The sequence below is a fragment of the Glarea lozoyensis genome (genome assembly GCF_000409485.1).
Source record: "Glarea lozoyensis ATCC 20868 chromosome Unknown GLAREA8, whole genome shotgun sequence".
Taxonomy (NCBI): Eukaryota; Fungi; Ascomycota; class Leotiomycetes; order Helotiales; family Helotiaceae; genus Glarea; species Glarea lozoyensis.
Window position 1 is genome coordinate 1,240,372 of NW_007361003.1, and position 24,713 is coordinate 1,265,084.

Genomic DNA, 24,713 nt, shown 5'->3' on the forward strand with positions numbered 1-24,713 from the left:
TATATTATGCTATGTTGTCTATGTACTAATCTGTATCAGATCGCATTTAAATTAATTTATCGTTCTAGTCTAAGATTCAGCCCTCGCGAGCATCGGAACTGTATCTGGCGATAATATATATGACCTATGTTGTTTGATCACAGTTACAGGAGATTGCCCGACCCTAGTAGTAGGTTCGTGCTGCTGGTTTTGCGATGGCCTTCTTCACTCCATGAAAACATGCTAAGCATCGTCCCCAACAACGAGCTTTGTCTTTCTGGGTAGAAAAAACATTTTAGCTCTCATCTGCGACACGGGTACTTTTCTTCAATATCCCTTCGGCCTTCTCAGGCAAATATCTCACGGTGATACTTCCCAAGAGTGCGGTTCCAATGAGAATCACCCAAACGAGGTAGCCATCAAGTATCTGTGTGCGCGCGCCAATAGCAAAAATGCTTGTAAATAATGTGGGTGTTATAGCGCGTATGCCAGAGACTAGAGTCAAAGCAACAGCGTTCAGTGTTCCTAGTGTTTGAGCAGAGGGTGAAATGTCGTTAAGCGCAAGTTGGACACCAGCTAAGTACTTGGTCAGTACAATAGCAGTGCAGATAGATGTTTGAGAGATGAATGTGTGGAGGACGGTCACTTATCACTTACTAAAAGCCATCGCGACACCGCTACCGCATATTTGCGAGGTAAGAGCAACGATCCAGAAAGCAGTTCTCCATTCTTTTCTAAGCAACCAGTTGCAAAATGGACACACCATAAAGAAGAACGGCCAAGCGTAAAGACTTCCGCGGAGGATAGCACCTGTGCCGAACTTGTTTTGAAGTGGCGGAAAGATTGCTAGCAGCCATGTCGCTTGAGCAATCCCGACTATGCTGATGAATGCTGAGATCTGGATTGGCGTAAAACCGCAGCCACCATTCTCAACGCTGGTGTACCACCATAGTGGCGTGACTAACAGTGATTATTAGTGCATGGTAGCAAAATAGGTTACTGTGACAGAGACATACTTGCTGTGAACGCGATACCAAGAAGCATAACGTGTCCGTATAGAAATAGAACGACAGCTACCCCAGGCGACTTGATAATCTCCCAGGTGGTCATTGGTGGGGGAGCTCCAGCAGCCTCGTCTTTATTTTCTCGTTTCAAAGTCTATGTCACGTCAGTCAGGTGTCGACAATATCTGGTAGAGACCAACCTCCTTGAGGAGAAACACAAGAAGTACAACAGCTACTATCGCTATGGACCCATTGGCAAAGGTGGGAAGTGCATATGGGAATTCCTTGAAGAACCATATACGTTTGAAAATTCCCCCGTACTGCCCGGCTGGATCCTGTAGGATACCGCCTAATAATTGTTAGCCAAAACTATGAGCAAAATATAAATGCTTACCTATTAAAGGTCCAAGAAAAATCCCAAGGTTTCCACTGAAGGCAAAAAAGCTGAATACTCTCGCCTGGGTTTTGGGCGTGCTATTCTCGGTAAGCATCGTCCTTACAGTTCTAGAAGTCACATTAGCTCCAGCTCTCCCAAACTCTCGAATAAGAAGATGCATACACAAGAGTACCTGCAAAAACGCCAGCGAAACAGCGGAAGAATATCATTTGCCATATTCTCTTGCTCAACCCGAACAGAGCCGTGCCAATAGCAACTCCAACCAAAGAGAAAATTAGCACTGGTTTCCTTCCTATCCGATCTGCAGCTCTGCCCCATTGAATCATCAAAAGCATCTGAGTGAGTGAGAATAGGGATTCCTTGAGCCACATATTAGCATGAATTCATATCCGCATCGTTCCGAGTCTCTAAAACTTGTTTCTTCTCAGACACAATAAACATCTTGATGATCAACCGTCTTGGACAACAAAGACACACATGTGACATATTACCTCTACAATTCAAGAAGCCAAACGTAAGAACTTACAATCAACCCCGAATAGAACCCCACATCCTCCTCCTTCAAACCACCAGTTTCCTGGATCATCTTGTTCACGAACGGAAAGATTCCAAAAAACGCCATCGGCTCAATCAGCCTCGCAAAACACAACAACGCAATCTGTAACTTCGGTAAAGGTTTATCCTCATCCTCCCCATCATCTTCCCCTTCATCATTCACGTGAGACTTTTGACCGTTCAATCCGTTGTTGGCGGTCTGGATCTCAGCTTCCGGTCCAGGAGTGAGCGCTGGTTCGGCGATAAGCAGCGGCGTATTCTCATCCGAAGCAAGGACGTGAAGGATTTTGCTAGCCATATTTGAGACCTGACTGGTCAATTGGAAAAAGAGCTGTAAGAATTGTTGCAAGTAAAATTGTCGTGGTATCCAAAACTGTGATTTCCAAGGTGGAAAGACTTTTTTACGTTATATAACGAATGCTCCGACGCGTCAGAGTCCTGCCTCACTCGCTGATGGCAGGCGTGTAGGTATTGAATGTGGAGCGGAAGAGCGGGAAAGGGGTCGGGTTTGTAAAATAATTTGATGATTGCAACATATGGCAAGCAAGGTGATTCTCTTTAGACTCCCCAGAAGTATTCTGAGTCATTACATTGAGATCACTGGACTTTGTGATGTAGTTGCGGTGGAGCATACGACCTGAAGATGGAAATGACAGGATGACTAATAAACTACGGGGATCAGGTCCATGGATGTTCAGATTCAAAGTGCAAATCCAATAGATAAAGTATGCTGTTCAATTAGTCCTGAATCGCAATTTGGATAGATTTGTAATAAAGATGACGATAAGAGCCATAAAAATTAATACATAAATGTCTAAAATTCGTGCAACTTCATTGTTCTAGTACTTTTCACTTTCGGCAACACAGCAACACCTTTTTCGAGGATGTCACATGATCTCCCCAGTCGGGCCAGATGCACCTCTTCCCTTGCAGGACCTTCCGTTGAACACACAAGTATTTGGTAAGAAACTAAGGAGCTAATCTCTTTGGAGTTCTCGGATAATCAGCGACCAATTGTACACTTGGCAAGTTCAGATACCATGCAACAACACGATCAAGGCCAATGCCACCACCTCCGTGTGGGGGAACGCCAACGCTCCTGAACACGTCAACATATTCCTTGAGACCAGGTTGATTTGGGTCCAATCCTTTGGCTCGGATAGTAGCCTCTAATTCATGTGGTAAATGTAGACGTTGGCCTCCTGAAAGAATTTCCTGCCCACGCATCATGAAATCGTATGCGTTTGTGACTTTTGGATTTTCTGGGTCTGGCATGGCATAAAATGGTCTCGCATCGACGGGGAATTTATCCAATACGTAGAAATCGCTGTTATACTTCTTTCGAATTAGGGCACCAAGAGCTTTTTCTTGGGCTGTGCTCATATCCTCGTCATCAGTAACATTGGCGAATTCAGATGGCCCTTCAGCACGAAGCAGTGCCTGCCCCTCCGCAAATGTGAGACGAACTTCTTTACCAGGCTCTGGAAGAAGGAATTCTTCAGATGGGTAGACTGAGCGGATCAACTCAATTTCCTCTCGATACTCGGAGGCAAGTTTGCCAAAGATATATAGGAAGACTCCTTCAAGCAAATGAAGCACTTCGTGGTAATGGTCGTCGATTTCCATCTCCAGATCAAGACCCATGAACTAGAGTATATTAGTATAATTCGCAATATGACGACTACTCAACTTACCTCTGTCATGTGTCTAGGTGTGTTAGAATTCTCGGCCCTGAATACTGGGTGTACACAGAAGACCCTCTTTCGTCCGCCAGCAATCTCAATTTGTTTATAGAATTGAGGTGACTGTGCTAGATACGCTTGTTTATCGAAGTATGGAAGCGCGAAAACATTGGCACCCCCCTCAGAAGCAGCACCGATCAGACTTGGAGGATGGAATCGCTTGAAACGACGAGCGCGTAGATACTCGCAGAACAGATCTTCGACAGCAATTCGAATGTCGGCAATTGCTTGACTGACAGGAGCACGTTTGTGCATGGCAGGATTGTTGAGATGTGTTGCCAAACTTGCCACGGGAGTCCCCTCCGTAACGCTCAAACCTGCCTTAAGTTAGCACCCTCATGCGAGATGTTTTTAGGAGTACATACCTTCAAGGGCTTCACCGACGCTTTCATCCTCTAAACTTCCCACCGGTCGGTTCGCAGCAGCCAGACCCAAACCCAACATCTCGGGCGCTGGAGCCACAAGATAGATCTTGGTGAGATGCAACTCAAACCCGCTGACCTTTGTACTTTTGACTGGTTCAAGTGGTTTCTGCACCAAGGCTTCCACAGAAACAAAACTCTCAAGCTTCAATCCCTGAATCCATTTGACCATCTGTCTACTGACGGGTGTTCCTTCGGCGGAAGCAGAGACCACACCTTGTACAGTCCAATTTCCCTCCTCTCTCAACTCCACGAATGCCATTTTGGCCCCTTGCGCTCTGGCATTTTGAATCCAAGCCCTAACCTTAATTGTCTTCCCAACATGTTCTTCTGCAAGATCGCGTAGATGTACGATTTCGACATTGATAGGACGGTCCTTGGAAATTTCGCCGTAATTATCCTTCGCATTATCTTCTGCAGCCGCCGCAGAAGTAGATGCTGCTAAGGCCTCTCTTTCAGCAGCTTTGCGTGCCTTTTCAGCTTCCTTTTTCGCCTTTGCTTCGGCTTTTTTTGCGCCCTTCTTCGAGGGGGCAGCTGCGTCTTCACCAGCAGCTGGGGTAGAGGGGTTGGCGGGGTCCGCGGGGACCTCCTTTGGTTGCTCTGAAGCCATAAGAACGCTGGCAGTTATGTTCGAGGTATAAAGAGTTTGTAAATCTAATAAGAACAAAAGGTTTGCGCAGATATCAGAATGCTTTCTAGATACCAAAGTTGTTTTATGTGGAGTGGTTCCATGGAAGAAAACAAATCATTGAGTCAGTCGGCCTAACATCCATGTGTTGGACCCCTGCAGTTTTTTTGAACCTCATCCCCAGTGGTGGGCGGGCCGTACGTACCCCACCAAGTTGACGAAGAGGTTGAACCATACTATAAACAAATGTATTGTGCTGCTGATGTTGCAACATGGAAAGCCCCTCAAAATCTCTTGAATCACAGGCTCTTACTGTCCATTTAATTGCAGACCAGGCTCATTAAAACATGATGCCGCGCTGCTGAATAGTATACAAGATAATAGATGACACAGATTCCGTATTAATCATTACTACAAGACTCTCAAACTTCAACGCCATCAATCCCGCCCAATCTCGAATTAACAGCTCTTTGTAGCCAGCCAAACGCCGCGGGAGCTCATGTGAGCCTCCGATCCATGCAGAAAACACCCCCAGTATTAAGTACTTCCGGTTTAACTCTCGAATATATAGATGCCTTGTGCTGAGGCGATGAAGTTCAACATCGCATACTCTAATCATTCTTCTGTGTAGACAAACATGCGTCTCTCAGTAATCGTGTATTGTATTAACACTTCTCTTCTCGGCACACGTGAATAGATTTATGTGGTTGTCTCCCCTAGCGGCACAAGCCAGCATCATTCGATGAGGGTGGAATGCTGTGGCAGATATTGCGGACTGGCGAGCTTGATGCAAAAAGCTAGAGTATGGCTCGACTCGTGACAGCACTCTGCCTTCGAAGTTGTAAACCTTTACGGTATGGTTACCCGTGCCGCTATCAAATATTAGCATAGAAGAGCGCAAATGAAAGAAGCTTACTTACACAGCAAAGACAGGAAGGTGTTCATGAGTGCTCGCCGTCCTCAGAGTGTCACTGGTTGTATGGATTGTACGTAGAGGTTTATCCATTCTAATGTCCCACAATTTGACATTTCCATTTCTGCTGGCTGACAGGAGTTCTCTTTGGCCTCCTCGCTGCATGTGCACGCTTTTAATCCATACTTTGTCCGAGTCATCCTTCCATTTCTTGACCATGGCTTCTTGAGGTTTATGGCGTACATCAAAGACTCGAATGGCGCCATCCCCAAACCCAGCCACGAAAACATTGCCGGTCATTTGATCGGACGTGAGAGAAGTGACACAGGATCCCGACCGAGCTGGAATGTCCATGATACACAACTCTGGCGAGGCTGACCAAACTCTGATAACTTTGACATCACCAGCTACCAGAAGCCTGCCATTGACTTGCTGCCAGTTTGAAACCATGCCCGAATTTACGTTACTCGGCACAAGATCAGTCAAAGCGCGCCATGCCGCCGCTACCTCAACCTTCTTATCCGAGTCATAATTTCGATAGATTCTGACGACACCATCAGAAGAACCGGTGAGCAGAAGTGCTTGGTCGTCCTCATTAATAAATTGTAAATCACTGATCTTAGAACCCTCTGGATTACCGTTAGAGAATCGGCACAACCTGTCTTGCTTTTTCCAATCCCAAACACAAATGGTATCTCGATCGTCTGAAACAGCAAGATGGTCCTCGAACTGATGTAAGATCATTTTTGAGGGCTGACTTTGGTTGTTGAAGAATCCAGATGGATTGGTCCATTTCCCATTGCCAGCAATATCTTTCTGCGGTTGTGTCTCCCGTAGGATAGCTTCATTGCGGGATCGACGCCATAGTCTCTCGTTGTAGTCTGTGCTACCTGGCTCTTCGGCTTCAGTTGGCTTCATTTGAGGTTCACGGAAGTACTCTACGGCGTACTCCAGGAAATTACTGCGTAAGGGAATGATAGCTGGTATAGACATTTTCCGGGGTTGAAATCCACCCGAACTTGGTTCATTAGCTGCGTGATACGTGCCAGGAGTTGTAGTAGTATCATTCTGTTCCGGTGGGGTGTTGAACTCCGCTGGCAGTCGCGATCGTATGGGTAAGGGACTGCGTTGAGTACCTGGCGACTTTGGCACATTCCGACTTGCTATGTCTGGAGAGCTTTCAGATGAACCGACAAAAGGAAGGGACGGAAGAGTGAAAAGATAGCTTGCCGTCCGTTTCAACAATCCTTGCTGGATATTGGCGCCGGAAACTGACTCCTGCCTCAAGGGGGTATTGGGTCTTGGATCCGGAGATTTCTTGTTTGATGCTACTGTCTTTGAACGTAGTCGGTCAATATCATCCATCAGTGCCTGCGCCGGTCCACCAACTGGCGACTGGAGCATCGCACTATTAATATAGTCTACAACAATTTGAGCATCTCGTTGTACCTCTGGGTGAGGGTCGACAGCCATGATCAGAACATGCTTCCAGACCGCCGCAAAGATAGAATTATGTGAGAGTCCTTGAGCAGCAACCTTGATCGAGCCGTCGGGATTTCGTTGGTCCTTTCGAATATAATGTAAACCCATCTGGTGATCCTGCCCATCATCCTGAGGTGGAAATCTACGGTACTCTCTTTCCTCAATCATGTGCTCATAAGCGGCAACAAATAATTTGCTTTCGTATCGCTGAATGAACTTGGAAAAGAAGACCAAAAGCTCCTTCCGGACGATGGCGCTCCCATCATAAGCCATCTCCATGACAGTCCAGGCTATGGATTCTTCAACTCGGGCAACCTCGTCTGTGAGATCCGGAATTCCCAAAAATGTGGTCATCGCGTACAGCATAGCGGCTCGAACCTCACAGCACGCATCTCTTACTAACGTCGAAAGTTTCATAGGTGCGTTCTCTCGAATTCCCCTCCACTTTGCCTCAGGAAGATCATTCCAGAGCTGGCTGATACACAGACAGGCCCATTGTCTGAGCAAGGGGTTCTCTGTACTCTGCACATGTAATAGACAGTGCGACATGATCTCAGACTGATTGCAAACCATCTGCCCCTGTTTGTATCCGTTGCATAGCATAGCTAGAATGAACGCACACATTGCCTTGTGCTCCAGACTATCTACGACGGGAAGACCCTCGCCTGGTTTCAGTATATTGGCGAAGTAAGTGTAACCAGAATCTTTAAGTAGGTCAGTTTGACATGTCAAATCGACAGCTAATACGCGAGTCCAAATGAAAACCATGACGGGCTTCAGTTCTGTCGCGGCTGACTGCAATAATTTCAAGACATAAGGAAATATTCCTATGCTAAGCGCAAGATTGACAGCCCAAGGACCAAGGTCGAGAAATTTCCCTAAAAGGATCAACGCTCTCACTCGATGCTGCTGGCTTAGCAACACCTGCAGGACAACAGGTAGTTGGTCTGGAGCTTTATGCTCAACGGCGCCCTGGGTGAGATACACCTCGAACGCCGTCAGCTGCTCTGTAAAAAAGCTGGAATTGATATAATCATATTCTGGAAGCTCTCCTTTCTCTTTTGCTTCGAGCATAGGCAGCTGAGCCAGAGCCATTTCAACTGCCAGGTCCCAACTTTCCCAGAGAGGATGCTGATGAGTATCGGGGAGTGGAGGATATGACTGAGGATGGCAATTGTATGCGCCCATGATTCTCTGCGACAAGAGAAAGTTCCTAAAAAGAGCGGCAACCATAAGGTCTTGTCTAAAGAACTTCCGAAACAGGGGTCTCGGGAGTGTGGTCCAGGCAATCGTATCAGTAATGGCTGTGAAGATCCAGTTCAGTTCACCAAGTGGTGTTCGTCTCTCTTGCAACCTCCCTGGCAACTTTTTGGCCTGCTCGGGAGTCAATTCAGACTGCAGGGGATTCTGTAAAACAAAAAACCATAGGGCCATCTCTATTGGCGTGGTGAGGCACGAAGTGAAAACGTCGGCCGGTAAGCGTGGATTGGTTGGCAGATTCTCTTTCACGCCACAAGCTGCCAAATGTATGTAAGGCCTGAAGCTCACAGCTGGATAGGTCGGGTCGTTTTTGAGAGCTTCTTCTTCCTCCAGCTCGTGCTTTTCCACAAACCGGTGAAAATTACTGAGAATGTTTCCGGCGTCCGAGCAGTCCCAGACGAAAAAGGTGGGAGCCGCAAGCCATGTTTGCAAATCGTAGAGCGAGATGGGGATGTATTGTGTGTAATTCTTGTTGAAAACCCAGATTTCTCCGGATGCGGTTGGTTTAGGTACACCGTGACCGTTGTAATGGAAGAGTACACGCTCATCCTTTGCATTTCGTCGCAGTGATACACAAAATTTCTTCGTCTCCTCCACAGATGGGTCTAAATATTGTTTGTACCTCGTTCGAATGGCTAGCGTCTCGTATTGCGCCTGCACGGATTTGCCGATCAAATCAAGAGCCTTTTGTACGGGAGGTTGAGTAGGATCTTGCCAGGCCTCTAGTTTGGCGCCAGGAGTGGTTTTCAACTGGTCTGGTGGTTCTACACCGATGTTCAAGCATATCGCCAATGCTGCGGAAACAGTTTTAAGTCGATCTTTCATTCGCCAGTCTTGAAGTTCGTAGCCTAAGGGTTTTGGGTTCCCGGTGGTTTCATGTCTTTTATCGGTGTAGTACATGTACCAATTCTGTTTGTACGGATTAGCTAGAACATCTGTATTGAAGGCAGTCCAAGAAATTTGAGATTGCATGAATGCATCATGCCGTCTTTGAGCAGCAATCAAGTTCCTCTGATCATCGACAATGTTCAATAGTCTTCTCCCAAGATACTCCCATGCGCCGCGGTCTTCGTTGATACCACTCCTGAATTCAGAAAGCCCCTCCACTTCCGGAAGGTCCATCTTCGCAGAGTGAAGGCTTTTCTAACACGAATAGAAGATCTGGAGCATGCTGAAGGCTAATGAGGCAATCACACGGGACGATAGTTCATACTCAACCGAACACAGACTTTAGGGAAAGAACGACCTACATTTGCCAGTTGCGAAACATACTCTTCCGAGGCATAGTGGTCCTCAAATCCATGCCGCGCACCCCAATCTTTCCAACTTTCATCTTCCTGCTGCGAGCCCGCATCCTCGTTTCTGGGTCCAAAATCACTTTTTGATCTGAGAAGAGGTCGTGGTCGGCGTTTGGACTTGTCCACATCTGATTCCTCTTGGGAAGATTCCGCCGCTGTTCCCGGAGCTGAGGTAGGTCGCAGGTTCACCGAAGACCTTCGACTAGATGACTGCTCGTTACTCGAAGTAGCAGCCGACATGGTTGAAGCTCTCCTCAACTCCATGTCCGTCTGCGGCGCTCCATGCCCATTTATCACAGAAATCGGGTCATTACTGACGGCTGGTCTGGCATTCATTTGTCCAGAAGTGCCGTTTTGAATAGGGAGTTCCTGTCGCATATGTACTAGACCCTGCGAGTAGCTTTGCGGTCGAGAATGATGGGGGGACGACATATTCGAAGAGTGAGGAGACTGTCTTGGGAGCTGTTGGCGGTGCGCTCCATGCTGGACTGCAACAGCGGTCATTGCCACAACTCTGAGAGCAACACTCTCTAGCAAATTCTAGGGATCATCAGAGGGACGTTCGAACTGTCTAGGAAGGTGTCACGAAAGCCAGCTCGATAGGGAGACGAATGCGCGTGAATGGTGAGCTTTCCGAGCTGGAATAAGCAGAAGTTAGGCACGCCGACTCAACCACTAGTATCTTTGAGGGGGCGGTTTATGGTGAGAAACTTACCTCGAGTCCGGAAAAGCACTGGGCGACTGGAGTTACAGTAGGTCACAGCAGCAATTGTCTCGTGAGGAAGGCCAAGGCTGCCGAACTGCGTCGAATAATATTGTAATTCGAGTGATGTTGTTGCTTTGCTGCCTCTCGTTATGCAGCCATGTCACGAGTGGGCGTGGGCGTGGAAGCTGCCGCATCATCGGCCAAGTGAATTATTGCCGATAGGAGCCGCATCGGATGGACTTAGTTCTACACGGGCGGCGTGGGAATGGACTTGTGGCTTAGGAAAGAAACAAAAGCCTGCCTTCATTAGGTTCATGACGAGCATTATACAGCTCTACATTAAAGTTATTATGTATCTTGTCAATAACCACAGCGCCGGGTTTGATTGATCTGCAGTGCAGCAATCTTTACACTCAGAAGTAGTGTGGCTGGACCCCCAACGATCAGTTCGAATTTCACTGAACTTATGTTGTATGTTAGTCTAGACTTTGGATCTCAAGCTTTCCAATTTTCTTTTCCACTTCGAAACTTATCCATTCAACATTTAGTTCTACAGCTATTAGAACTGACGTTTTTGCGTAACCGCCGACATAATACGATTGTCCAGGTGACAACACCATTATCCAATTGAGTCTCGTCGAACGGATAGCCTCATCACCTCGGAGGTCTCCTGCGAGTATGCCTTGCGAATCACACTCGGCTTGTTTGCTGAAATCGAAAAAGCACTTGTCCAAGCAGCCTCCAGTAGAGCCGAGGACTTGACACTTCATAGTACTAGGTGACCGGATTGGTAGAAGCATGACTGTGAGTCGCGCTCTGTGGTCTAAAGACTTCTTGTAGGCAGGCTCGCAAGATGAATGCATCGAATCGGGGTGCCTTTTGTACTTCAAGTTAGAGAAGCAGACGGTAAGGCGACAAGAAGTATGTAACTCCCAATAAACCACCACGAAGGTGTGCAATACACCGTACACGATAAAATCGATCAGAAGCAAAATCACCATTAACAATAACTTTGCGGAAGTCAAGGAATTGGTCCCAAATGTGAAGATGACAAGATGCTACGGAGAGCTGGTCTGAACATCAATAGATAGAAGCGAACGTAATCTTCGTTCCAGATGAAGTAACCACGGAGGGTGTTTTTGTTATCTCAGCTTTATGCCTCGGATTCACGATAGTTAGTTATGAGGAGAGATTCGACCTGACTTGTCGATAAATCCATACCTCCTCCGGACTACAAGCAATGTGGCCATCCATACAGCCATAGATATTTTAGGATGCGGATACACTTCGCGTGCAGCATCGCTGCCCCCTAAGCCCAATACGGAGGAATATTTCTTTGCCTCCTTCTGCTAAAGATACGCCTTCATATCCCTTGATTCGGTGCATGGAAACTGGGACATGTAGGTAATATATGCACCGCGGATCCGGGAGAAGGTCGTCGTTGGATCCGTTGTCCGTCCAGTCTTGCTGAGGACAACGACACGAAGGTTGACGTTAATACGGCCCAATTCTGGTGAAAGACCTTTCGACTACAAGTATATGGATATAACCATGTATTGCCATATAGCCATGTATCAGTGACTGGATCCGTTGCGGTGTGCATGGACACGCAGCATTCGCACCGAGCTTGTGAAGCAATGAATATGGAGTGCAAACACCAACTGGAGCAGCAAACTCTCGTTGCCATCACGATTCTTTGAACAGCTTGTGTAATGATGGCGTTGATCGCAGCCAGCTTAGGGTGTTTAAATGTTTAATGCGCCATCGCGCTGAAACAGATGCAGGCAGAGGCCTCTTGAGGAAAGGTGGACAGCATACAAGCAATCAGAGCACGATCCGGCGTCTCTCAGGGGCGGATCAGAGAGACTAATCCATAATTCCCCTAATTGTACGCCATAGAACTGGTGGATATTGGGTAAAAACGGCACAGCTGAGAAGCCAAATATACTGTAAAATCATCTTACCTCTGACTGAATTGAATGAGCATTTCGGGCCTGCTGAACCAATCGATCGTCCCGCGCTGGGTAGTCTTCCTTGAATCCGTCCCCCTTTGAAGCTATTCATAGCGGTTCTTGCGTGAGACGGCGACAACACCTTGATAATCATCACTTCGTGGTCGTTGATTCAGTGCCAAGCGCTGCTCGAATTACGGTGTTCAGAAGAAGCGACTTTTCGAACCGAAGTCATCCATCCTCCTTGGAGCAAGATCCTGGGATCCCAAACCCAACCCCCAACCCCATCAACCCTTCGAACCCGCAATTTGCATCTCGCTCTGCTTCACTCACCATTTTTTGAGAGCTCCTACCAATTTCCAACCTCCCCTCGAGTCGTGTCGCATCAACTGCTAGTCGCAACCTTCACCCACCGCCTCCTCTTTTCGCCGAATTGTTGCGACCGTCATTAATTTGACGTGACGATCCTCTTGCCGGTTGATCACAGAATAATCCCCCAGCCATTCCAAACACGGGGAGCGCTCAGACTTCCTCCTTTTCTACCAACCACGGCGCCCTGAACTTTTCAATCGTTACAAACCACTTCAACGTTCGGACGAGAATTACACGACTTCCTCTGGCATAGGGCGCGCAGTCGTCCGCCGCGAATGGCACGATGGCTTTCCTTTTCAAGAGCAAGAAGAACGCAGACAAAGCCCAAGCTACCAGAGATGTTGCAGGATCGCAGGCCTCAATGAATTCGGCCCCAACGCCTCGCACAAATGAAAAGGGAGCCGTACAGGCGTCGACGCCGGCGAGCAGCGTGAACAATTCCATCACTTCACTTCAAGGGGCTGGAAATGCGACTCCGAGTCCAGAGCAAGCGAACGGGCGCCGAGGGCCAAATCCAAATCCTGAACCTGCGCAGGACCTACCAGTAAGTGTACAGCTTCGCGATTTAATGCGCAATCTATTTGCGCCTTAGAGCTGACTTGATCGTAGTTACGCAACGGGACCACTCCTACACGGCCAGTGACTTCGAACCCGAATGCCTCCCTATATCCCTGGTCTCAGCGGACATTAACATATACGACCTCGCATCCAAGTCCCTTCCCTCGATATGGCGCGGCCGTTAATTCTGTGGCATCGAAAGAAGGCGACATTTATTTAATGGGGGGTCTCATCAATAGTTCGACAGTAAAGGGGGATTTATGGATGGTCGAAGCAGGGGCAAACATGGCCTGCTATCCTTTAGCAACAACAGCTGAAGGTCCAGGTCCAAGAGTTGGTCATGCCAGTCTGTTGGTCGGGAATGCGTTCATTGTGTATGGTGGAGACACCAAGATGGAAGACTCGGACGTCCTTGATGAAACGTTGTATCTCCTCAATACTTGTAGGTTGATTTCCCCTTCTCGTAATGAGCAGTGCTTACCGCAATAGCAACCCGACAATGGTCAAGAGCCGTTCCAGCAGGACCCCGTCCGTCCGGAAGATACGGCCACTCTCTGAACATTGTTGGATCAAAGATTTATGTTTTTGGCGGCCAAGTAGAAGGCTACTTCATGAATGATCTTGTGGCATTCGACTTGAATCAACTGCAAAACCCCTCCAACAGATGGGAAATGCTCATTCGTAATACCGATGACGGAGGCCCACCAACGGGACAAATTCCACCAGCAAGAACAAACCATTCTGTAGTGACATATAATGAGAAGCTTTATCTGTAAGTCATCCAACCTGTTTAGGCATTCTATACTGATATTTTCAGGTTCGGTGGGACCAATGGCTTCACTTGGTTTAATGATGTCTGGTGCTACGACCCGGTCACAAATTCCTGGGCCTCACTGGATTGTATTGGTTATATCCCCGCTCCTCGAGAAGGTCATGCGGCAGCGATAGTTGACGATGTAATGTATATCTTTGGCGGACGCACCGAGGAAGGGGCAGATCTTGGCGACCTTGCGGCATTTAGGATATCTACCAGACGGTGGTATACATTTCAAAATATGGGACCTTCCCCGTCGCCACGGTCCGGCCACAGCATGACGGCGCATAACAAGCAGATTGTTGTCCTGGCTGGAGAGCCGAGTACTGCCACTCGTGAAGCGTCGGATCTGACCATCGTTTACTTGTTGGATACTAGCAAGATTCGATATCCAAATGATCAACAGATACAACAAACGCCTTCAGGTGAGCGTGTGGGAGCTGCACGACGTCCCAGCGGAGGGGACAAAGCAGGCATGGCAGCTCAGCGAGGTTTGACCTCTCGAGATGGATCATCGCTAGCGGATCCGAAAAGGATTAATGGGCCACCTCGTGAGAGTGTTATGAATCAATCTCCATTCGGTCGAGGAAATGGGGCTCCTGGAGTCAACGGAAACGATAGTAATGGCGTCGCCCCGGGTTCGGCTCAACCCCAAGGGCCACAGGCTGGTGCTCAGGGGATGAACCCTCAGGTTCAAGGCCTTTCCAATGGTTCCAAACTACCCAGAGCTGCAGGAGCACCACAGGCTCCGTCCGGTCCGCCACCTTTGCAACAAGCACCAGCTCCTCGCGGACCTCTTGGGCCACCACCTGGTTCGCAACCAGGCAATATACCACCACCGCAAGGAAGCATGCAAAACAATGGGCGAGGGAAGGGTCCTGTACGACCAGAACGAGGATATGGACCAGCGATTGAAACCAATTTGCGTAAGCCTTCGATGGAAAATATATCTAATCAAAATCAGGGCCGTACAATATCCCCAGCGCCTAGAGATAGTCCACAAAGAGAAAACCCCGCCGCTAATGGTCGTCGAACCCCAAATGAGTCTCAACAGCACCAGAAGAATGTATCGGCAGAGAATGCGCCTCCTGTAAGTATGACAACAGCTGGATCGACTCGATCGTCATCTAAATCTAGATCAACACGACAGCAGGGATCGCTGGATAGTACAAATGATTCTTCTCTCTCTTCGCTCAGAAATGTTACAAATCGCACAAATTCTCCGCCACCTCCCTCAAGGCAAACGAGCAATCCCTTAAGTCGCAAGGGTTCGGCACGAAATTCACAGTCCGTCGCGCTTCTAAAGGAACTCGACATCGCCAAGAACCGGAATGCTTGGTATGCTTCGGAGCTCGAACTGGCTCGGAAGGCAGGTTATACTCCGAATCCATCAAGCAGTCCTCTGCTCGATCAGCGAGCTGCGGAGTCATTCGACGACGATGACAAACCTCTGATAGAAGCCTTGTTGGCTATGAAGAAAGAGTTAGCCAATGTACAAGGATCAATTGACAAGCAGGCAGTCATAGCTGCAAAGCACATTGCTGAGGTAGAGAAGCAACGGGACTCTGCCATTAGCGAAGCAGTGTACGCGAAGGCAAAGCTGGCCGCACATTCTGGTAGTCAAAGTAGCACTCCTCAGCCTGATACTGAAGTGAGAGATCTAGGTATGCTTGCTGGTGACCGATCGACTGATATCAGTAAAAAGCTCGCAGCAGCATTAGCCGAACAACATGAGTTGAAAAATCAGCTAGAAATGATGGCTTCGGAGCTCGATTCTGAAAAGCGTGGGAGGATGTTGGCAGAAGATTCTCAGACCTCGATTCAGCAAAGAATGACAGAGCTAGAGGCCTATAAACAACAAAACTCCTCCGAGGTCGAGCTGTTGAAAGCAGAACTGCATGAGTATCAGACAAGAGCGCGGGAGGAGGCTATCACATGTGCCGAAGCCGTGGCAGCTGTGCAGCTTCTCAAAGCTGAAAAGCAAGATCTGGAGCGGAAGTATCGCGAAGCGGAAACTTCATCGCGAGATCACAACGACACGTTTGAGTCATTGAGGGAAGCAATTACGTCCTCTGCGGATATGAAAAATCTTTTGGAACGGAAACTTGACGAAGAGCGGGCGCAACGAGAAACGGTCGAAAGCTCGCTCGCCAAGCTCAAAATGGAACACGACCAGCGCACCTCCGAGCTCGAGAATGCGACCAGAAGACTCAAGCACGCAGAAGACCTAGCCGAACAGTACGCCAACGAAGCTCGTACACATCGGCAGGCTGTCCTCAACGGACTTGACAAGGTTACAACCCGGGATCTTGCTAATCAAAGCTCAACGACAGATGAGAGAGGAGTTGCCTTAACAGCGCAGGTAGCTGCTGCTAATGCTCTAGCTAGGAAATACCAAACAGCCGCCAATACAGCTTCTGAAAAACTGAGGAGTGCCGAAGAACGCATCGCTGGTCTTGAAGCATACCAAGAACAAGCCAGCCGGGAAGGTATGTCGATCCGCAAGCAACTTCAATCAAACATGCGCGAGATCCAGACTCTTCAGGCTGCTAATTCCGACCTGAAACATAAACTTGCTAGCCAACAATTGGAAAGTAATGCTGTCAGCGTTCAGCACAATACCTTGAAAGATATCTTAGGCGAGCGTGGTATCAGTCCTGCTGGCGCGGCCCGCACGCGGGGTCTTTCTAGTCCGCAATCAGGAGCTAACACACCTGACGGGGCACGTCTTCGTGAGTTGGAGCAGCAACTTGCTGCCATGAACGAAGATCATCAGAACGCAAAACAAATGTATGAAAGTCGTGAACAGGACGCCGAAGCTGCATATCGGGAGAAGCTTGGTCAACTAGAGCATGATTATCAATCCGCCGTCCATTATGTGAAGGGGACTGAAAAAATGCTTAAACGTATGAAAGACGAATTGTCCAAATATAAGTCCGATAACACTCGCATGAAAGATCAGATCACGGAACATGAGGAGCGAGCAAATACTAGATCTGCCGTTCCTGCCGAATGGGAAGGAGAGCGAGCCTCTTTGAAGAAACAAATCGAGTCTTTGCAGGTCGAGATTCAATCCACAGGCCAGCAGTTAGAACGCCAGATGGCGGAAGTTCGAAGCCAGCTAGCATCTGTTCAACAAGAGCGAGATCATCTTCGTTCGAGCCATCAAGAAACTCAACGAGAATTAACTTCAGCAAAGCAAGCAAGGTCTGAGCTTACACAGCTACAACAGGAAAACACGCTCCTTGAGCGAAGAGCTCAAGATGCTGAGCAAAAAGTTTCACTTCTTCTCGATCAGGTTGAACATTCCGTCGATAACTACAGACGGCAGTCAAGGCAGGTAGAGCCAGCGGGCTCCGTCCCCACGCACCAGAGAAATAGGTCCCTCTCCGCTGCCGAAAGTGTCTCTGAAGCCTCTCTGTATGGAAATGACAATCGTAATTCTATGGCGCTGGACAGTCTCGCTAGCGAGTTAGAGACGTTGCGAACACACTGGGAGACTACGAACAAGAATTATCGATTGAGTAACACTTTTGACTTTGAAGAACGAACCCCGGCCACGAAAGCTGACGAAGGAAAGGCTGAAGGGCTCAGCGGCAGTCTTGCAGACTGGCGTAAAAGATTAGATGCGGAAGAGGAGGCTTCACGTAGTCGGAAGGATAGCGAAGTGCTGAGCCCGGGAGGGAGCAGAAGGGAAATGAGCCCAAGCGGCAAGGAAGTGGGCGCCAGTGTCCAAAATACTGGAGTCAACGTAATATGAACAGCGGGTGCAAGACCACCTTTCGACAGGCTCTACCACGAAATTGTGGCATTGTATAGAGAGATTAAAATGAAGCGGGAGAGCTCGCGACTTACTCATCACACCATCTATCACTGCCTGCTGCCAGCGAAACCAAAACACATCGATTTGAATATGAAGATCATAGGCGGATACCCTCTTCTGTTAAATAATCAACATCAGTATTGGGGGCGTCACAAGGCGTTGCTGGACAAGATTGTCGTGTTTCTTTACAGCAGTATTTTTGTTTATTGCTTTTGCCCAGAGGTATTGAGATTCCCTATATCAACTGGAATTTTTTTTGTTGCAACGCCTCTTTACGAATAGCTAGCTGGAGGCTTTGATTGATATATATCATGATTGTGTTTTTTGTTTCTGGCTTTATATGTTTTGTTCTGCCCTTTTTACTCTACTTCTCGACATTCGTTGCTGCACATCTTTCGAGAGCAGCCGATGCAAATAATGTACAATATGATAAATAGCTCCCCAAGGAGCTCGTGGTGGATGCAAAGCTGGAAAGAGCGCTCGTTTTCTTGCGGATTTTTTTCTCTTTTATTTGAGTCGGGTGTATGACAGTAGTATGGGAAGGACGGGAAGGGAAGGGAATGGTTTCAAGGAATTTGGATGTGTAACTTTGGGATGGCAAAATGAGAAGGGGATCTAGATAGGTTTCTATAGGAATGGAGTCGAGAATTTTGTCATCTGAACCTGTTGATGGTGTATCTCGCTCGATGTGATTCCATGAACTGCTTCTAATAATCTTGTCTACTTTGCTGTCGCTGTCTCTTAACCTGGTCCTTTTCGTTGGTTTTTACTCTTCTGCGACACGAAGCGTAATTGCGTTTAGTAGTCTCACACCTGCGCACCCTCACACAACACCATACAATGACACGAGCCTCTTCCTTCCATCTTTCAACACTCCAGTTTTCAATCTCACATTCGTCCAAGCAAGCATCAGTTCTAAAAACATTAGAATCTGCCCTCACCTCATCACACACGGTACGGCGCAGGATGTGGTTGTGACTGATCTGACCGTTTGGAGCTGCCATGAGAAGCGTTTTTCAATTCCTTCTATAACCTCTGTCAGGCTGATTTCTATTCACCTCGCAAGAAAAATGCTCTTGCACGTTTGGATTGAGGTGGTAAAAACGATACTTATGCTCATTTATCAGAATGCAACGTCGCCTTGCCATTTTTTATGGATGCAGTTGAAAAAGGAATGAGATTTCACTTACGACTCACAAATTATCGTTACAGTCAGGTTTGGGAGAGAAGATAAACATGCGAATTATTATTGAATAGAGCGGAGTTAGTGATCAGATCAAGATCCCCACCTTCCAGTTTCGTAATACCATGCATCGACATACAGGGGCGCCATGAATCCGTCGTCAGCTCCGGCAACCCCTCCTGACTTCGTCCTCAATAACGGCATGCCCTTCAAAAGAAAGGAAATATTCGCGCACCGTAAACGAAAAAATACAACGAGACCTCCCCAGACACGGCTCTTCCCATGTCAAATCCCCAAATGTTGGCTGGCGTTTATATTTCATGTCTTGTCATAATTGGAAACCTGGCTTGCGAGAATTCCCAAGTGTTTCGACAGATTTCATAATCGCCAACCACACCTCCCCTTCATTAAACATCCCCAGGCGTGCTCCCATCCACCCAGTCGAAAACAAAACATGAGCCGGAAAAAGAAATAAGAGATCGTGTGTAGCAAAACAAGTAATTCGTGTAACAGAGGGTCTGCTCTGAGTGCTTTAGTGCCGATCGTCAAGGCAAATATCGCAAGCAAGCGAGCTTGTATGACCATACTATTAATCATTTCGTGTCTAGAATGCGTCTAGGTATGTCGACGTTTGTCGAGACTGAGCTCTCACTTGACATGCCATAAGCTGCATAAGCCTATTTCGAAATTATATGTTATGACATCGACGTGCCGTTCGATTGCTACGGCCTCACTGACAGAGCCTACTCAACGTAGGTAGTCATGCAAGGGTCGAAGCTGGTCGAGCCAGTGAAGAAATCATATATTCGAAAGCCGTAAGAAAACGCGTAATGAGAAGAGTTTCGCTGTGTCGAGCCAATACCGAGCAATATCGTCGTGGACGGTCAGGTTATGGTCAGCGAGGTGGTGTAATAAGCAAGACGAGACTGCCATGGTTCAAAATCAAATGTCGAAATCGGCCAAGTAGCATCGCCCAAGTAAATCAATCAATTGTACCACGGACCCTGTCCACTCTGTTCGTCACGCTTCGTTGTTCGAGAAAAGCCAGGGACGTAGGAATTTCCACCAGGTGTAGCACCTTTCGAGGCAGATCGAAGCCTATTTTCGGAGACTAAAGCGTCAGCCATCCAGTCAGCATATTGTTCTCCCCGCGGCCAGCGTCATCGAAGCACACTAAACGCGAAGAGGAAAAATTCCCTTACAAGGAACCGGAGCTAGCAAGACACTCACATCCTATCACTTCCACCAACAGCACGATTGGTATCTGGAGTCTCAACCCCTGCTCCGCTGGCACCACGCTCAATGACCTTGCGGCGAGATCCGGAGATTCCTGGTCCTGCTTGTGGCTTCGAAGCGCTGGATACATGCTGAGGGGCCGCTCCACCAGCAGTAGCAGCGTTTGTGCGTGTGCGTGGTTTCTCTTCATCCTCTTGGGCGCCTGGCTGTTGACCAGCAGCCTGTGCAATGGCTTGGGCGTTCTTCTGGTATTTATAAACGGTCCAGTCGAAGACATAGTCGTATTGGAAGCCTTCGCGGACGAAGAGATCACGGAAGATCTTTCGCAGGTAGGAGTAATCGGGCTTGTCGTCGAAGCGGAGGGAGCGAGTGTAGTTCAGATAGATGGCAAACTCATTGGGGAAGCCGCGGCAAAGAACATCGGTGGGAGTAGTCATCTTCTTCTCCATGATGCGGTCGTACTTTTGCTTCTTGGTGGCTGCCTTTAATCCTTGCCATGGGAGGGAGCCACGGCAGAAGTAAAGCATGACATAACCGAGAGACTCCATGTCGTCGCGACGAGATTGCTCTGTTGAATATTAGCATAATGAGATCCAAATTGCACTGGGTAAACATACCAACACCAAGATGAGTATTGATCGAAGCGTACCGAGCAGTTCCGGTCAAGTTCTTGTTCTCACGGTATGGGATGTGGAAATGAGTCTTGGGGTCGCGGTACTTCTTGGCCAAACCGAAATCAATGACATTGACCTGGTTACCACGCTTACCAATGCCCATCAAGAAGTTGTCTGGCTTGATATCACGATGGATGAAGGACTTGGCGTGGATGTACTCGATACGGGAGATGAGTTGATCTGCAAGAAGTAAAACGGTCTTCAATGAGAACTTGCGGTTGCAGAAGTTGAACAGATCCTCCAAACTAGGGCCAAGGAGATCAAGAACCATGGCATTGTAGTCGCACTCGGTTCCGAACCAGCGGACAAACGGAATTCCTACGCCTCCAGCGAGGGACTTGTAGACACGAGCCTCATACTCGAGTTGAGGGTGCTTGGCCTTGACGCTCTCGAGCTTGATGGCGATCTCCTCGCCGGAGATAATGTTGGTTCCAAGGTAAATATCACCAAAACTACCGCTACCAATCTTGCGGCCAATACGGTACTTGTTGCCGACGCGAAGATCCTACCCAAAAGAGTTAGTACGCTGGTGTCAACTAAATATGCTTGGGCTGTGCTATCTGTGTGGTAAACAAGGTGGATGGTTTGCTAGCACGAGGCTGAGGACGAGATTCAAACTGATGACTCCTCTCGCAATCAAGCACGCACTGGCATGGAAGAGAGTGACAAGAATGTGCTCATATGGAGGCTGAAGAAAGGGAGTATAAACCAGAGGATTGGATTTCGACTTGGAAGTGGGTGGATTCACCATAGTAGTCATCTTGAGGTTGAACTATGGACTCTGGTATCGGGCGTCCGATACACGAGTCGAAGAGTCTGAGAGTGTAGTATTAATCGATCGACAAAGCAGATCGAGGTTGCAGAGGGTTATTAAATAGTGGTTGAGGAGACGGTCAGCTAAAAATGAAGGTTTGTGTCAGTAGGTGGTTTGTTTCCCAGTTCGTGGTGAAGGCTAAGGCTGAGAAGGAAGCGGTGTGGTTGAATGCGTTGCGTAAGCGGCTCCGCATCAATGGGATGCAGTTTGCTTTTGACGCTCTTGAATTACCACACGAAGGTAAAAGCGTCGACGCTGACAATAATCGTCTCGTTGTGACGGTCTGGTAGACGGGAGGTGGTGAGGGGAATGCTGGTACGTACCTGGGCAGCGGCTTCCAAGGGAGACTGGGCCTGTTCTGGTTGAGACCGACCGGAGACGTGATTGCGAGAGGGAATTGAGAGGGGCAGAGGAGGAATCGTGCGGGCAGATGAATGTATCGTGGACCGGCCTGTAGTACTGTCCAGAGTGCACCTCCGTAGATGGTTCACTCGTCGAATATTGACGATGTCGTCGAGGGTTGTGTGGTGGGGAGGTGGAGGAGGATCGTTGGTCGAGATGTGAGAAGGTCGAGGACTGTCTCTGCGAGCTGCTAGACGATCACAGGAAGACGCTTTCTCGCTTGAGCTTAGCGCCGAGACGTGCGCGCTTTCCCGGATTCGGTGGTTGCAAGTGGGCCGGGGCGAATGTTTGAAGTGGCTCTGTGGGCGACGCTGCAAATTACAGGTTGGAGTTGGGAACGTCGAAATAATGCGTCCAGTCAATTCACTTCCGCGCACCGCATAAAATGCCATGTCACCAAAATAGAACGCAGACCGACACATGATATTATTTATTCGTAACTATTACAAAGGATTACGAGGTGAATATGAATGACTACGGGCCGGTCGCGGTGCTCCGTATCTGCACAAAGTACCTTGATTCTTCACAGTACCTAGTGACAGTACTCGGTTTGCCTCTTTGTCCTCCGCAAACGAACGGCTCCCGAAAAGAGGGTTTGTTGTATGTAATACAGAGACGCCTGTCTTTCTTTGATCTTCACATTCCCAAGAATGTTTTCGCGTTACAATTAAAATCACCTCACATTATTATCCATACACAGTACACAGTACTCGATATCGTCATTAGCCCTTCCTTAGGCTCTGATGCCACCTTGTCTTTGCTGCGAGAACCTTAAATCCACCTTTGACCACTTTGGCCCCTTAATCGAGTCTTCCCCCTTCCAACTACATGCCAAGACCCAATGCATTATCGCAACGCCCTTTACTCGTCCTGAGCCCTCGTTAAAGCCCCCGTTAAAGCCCTCGTTGATTGGGAATTATTCAGAGCCTGAAAGAGGGGCAAAATCACTTCAAAGACCGGTACGCACGCAGCCAGTGCCACCACCCAGAACTCCGCCATCCAAGCAATAATTACTGTAATTGGAGAGCCTTTACCATTTCTCTTCAGCTGACGGCATCAACCTGCAGCCGGTAGGTCCGAGGGCGACTTTGACGTCTCTGCTGTACGGTACTGTACATACTGGTTTTGGCTGGCATCTGATTGTCCCTACCACATGTACCTAGAGGGCTGATTGGGGACTGGCCTCGTGATTCTTGATGAGACACATCAGACCGTCGGTCACGGTTCTAGCTGCCCAACGTGCCTAAACCAATTCTCCGCCGCTTCCTATCACCACCAAAGCCCGCTTCACTTCAACTCACCGGTTGCTGGAATGGGGATGTTTACCCGTACGTATCAGGTGAAATCCTTTACAGCTCTCTTTATTTAATAATTGTTTGAATTCTTTCATTTTATATCAATCACGTTGTCCACAAAGTTTGCCAATCTCAAGTGAAAAGGGGCGTGACTTCGGGGTTCGACCTTGAGCCTAACGCATGACCGTAAGAAACTCGTTTCAAGGAGTCCCTTAATCATGAAGCTATTGCGCGATTAAATCACGAGTGCGCGATTCAGGTCAAACTGGCATCCGTCCAGCTGGCGGAAAGTCGCAGCACTTCGTTTTGAGCAACTACCCGCGTCACCATAATCTGGTTCAGGAGTTGGTTTCTCCAATTATTCGTCAAATCACCGGCTTTCAAGATGCAGCTCCTGTTGTAACTGGACGCCTCGAACGTAGCCTGGCACGCCTCATCATAGGCAACATTGTATCCGCGAACCATGCGAGAACATTACTGAGCAGTCCAATCCTGCTCATATTGTCGCTGAAAGCCCGAGGAAACCAAGACATAGAATCATTGTCACCTAGAAGCCAGCCTCTGGTAACCTTATTGACTATGTTAATTTTCTCATCGTAGGTTCGCCCTTAGAGATACAAAACCCACGCCATAAACTGCCGACATCCATGTCCATTCACATAAATCAACCTAACGAGCAATTGCATTTTCTAAACTCAGAGCCTGCTTTCCAACACCCACGGCGATCTGACGGTCCAACCCGCTGTCAGAATACGTACAGCTTGCACCAGCCCCCATTATAAAATCACAGAGATCAACATCAATAATAATACACTGAGCCTCGCCCTTCCCCGCACCCAACCAAACGGAACACACCCCTCTGACAGAGACTCTAGACTCCTTGGCGATGTCTTTCTAGAAACAACTCATTGTGCGTTCTTCACCTGCCAAGTGGAAGGTTCGGATGATATCTTCGATTTATCCAGCGACATTGAAGAGATCATCCTATCTGCATTAACATAGCCTGCTTCTTTACGATGCCTGTAATTCCGGGTTACGACATTTGGTATCCCGAATCCAAAAAGCTGTACTGGAGTGGTTTTCAGAGGTGCGACATTTATGCTTTGATACATTTTGACTGTGTGGCTGATTTGATTCCCATTACCTAGTTCAGGAGATTCGTTGAGGTCAATCACGTGTGCTGCCATAACTATAAACTACAGCA

General features: G+C 48.1%; 6 protein-coding genes across 6 annotated transcripts; 1 reads left to right on the top strand and 5 right to left on the bottom strand.

Moving 5' to 3' along the window:
- Positions 1-274: 274 nt before the first annotated feature.
- Positions 275-2,233, bottom strand: GLAREA_11795 (MFS general substrate transporter; the record flags this gene model as incomplete). The annotated part of the gene is made up of 7 exons (XM_008089938.1): positions 275-555; positions 637-939; positions 996-1,137; positions 1,184-1,332; positions 1,378-1,487; positions 1,543-1,739; positions 1,907-2,233. The coding sequence occupies 7 exons, from the start codon at positions 2,231-2,233 to the stop codon at positions 275-277; spliced, it is 1,509 nt and encodes a 502-aa protein (XP_008088129.1).
- A 671-nt stretch (positions 2,234-2,904) lies between these two features.
- On the bottom strand, positions 2,905-4,709 carry GLAREA_11796 (Class II aaRS and biotin synthetase; the record flags this gene model as incomplete). The annotated part of the gene is made up of 3 exons (XM_008089939.1): positions 2,905-3,582; positions 3,630-3,994; positions 4,043-4,709. The coding sequence occupies 3 exons, from the start codon at positions 4,707-4,709 to the stop codon at positions 2,905-2,907; spliced, it is 1,710 nt and encodes a 569-aa protein (XP_008088130.1).
- Positions 4,710-5,373: 664 nt separating this feature from the next.
- Positions 5,374-10,112, bottom strand: GLAREA_11797 (WD40 repeat-like protein; the record flags this gene model as incomplete). The annotated part of the gene is made up of 3 exons (XM_008089940.1): positions 5,374-5,599; positions 5,648-9,525; positions 9,633-10,112. The coding sequence occupies 3 exons, from the start codon at positions 10,110-10,112 to the stop codon at positions 5,374-5,376; spliced, it is 4,584 nt and encodes a 1,527-aa protein (XP_008088131.1).
- Positions 10,113-10,579: 467 nt separating this feature from the next.
- On the bottom strand, positions 10,580-11,186 carry GLAREA_11798 (uncharacterized protein; the record flags this gene model as incomplete). Its single annotated transcript, XM_008089941.1, has 3 exons — positions 10,580-10,683; positions 10,798-10,844; positions 10,957-11,186. The coding sequence occupies 3 exons, from the start codon at positions 11,184-11,186 to the stop codon at positions 10,580-10,582; spliced, it is 381 nt and encodes a 126-aa protein (XP_008088132.1).
- Positions 11,187-12,993: 1,807 nt separating this feature from the next.
- GLAREA_11799 (Kelch motif) lies at positions 12,994-17,842 on the top strand (the record flags this gene model as incomplete). The annotated part of the gene is made up of 4 exons (XM_008089942.1): positions 12,994-13,254; positions 13,320-13,710; positions 13,758-14,040; positions 14,086-17,842. 4 exons carry the CDS (start codon positions 12,994-12,996, stop codon positions 17,840-17,842), a joined length of 4,692 nt encoding a protein of 1,563 aa, XP_008088133.1.
- A 2,232-nt stretch (positions 17,843-20,074) lies between these two features.
- GLAREA_11800 (Protein kinase-like (PK-like)) lies at positions 20,075-22,606 on the bottom strand (the record flags this gene model as incomplete). Its single annotated transcript, XM_008089943.1, has 4 exons — positions 20,075-20,186; positions 20,319-20,892; positions 20,942-21,503; positions 22,136-22,606. The coding sequence occupies 4 exons, from the start codon at positions 22,604-22,606 to the stop codon at positions 20,075-20,077; spliced, it is 1,719 nt and encodes a 572-aa protein (XP_008088134.1).
- Positions 22,607-24,713: the final 2,107 nt, after the last annotated feature.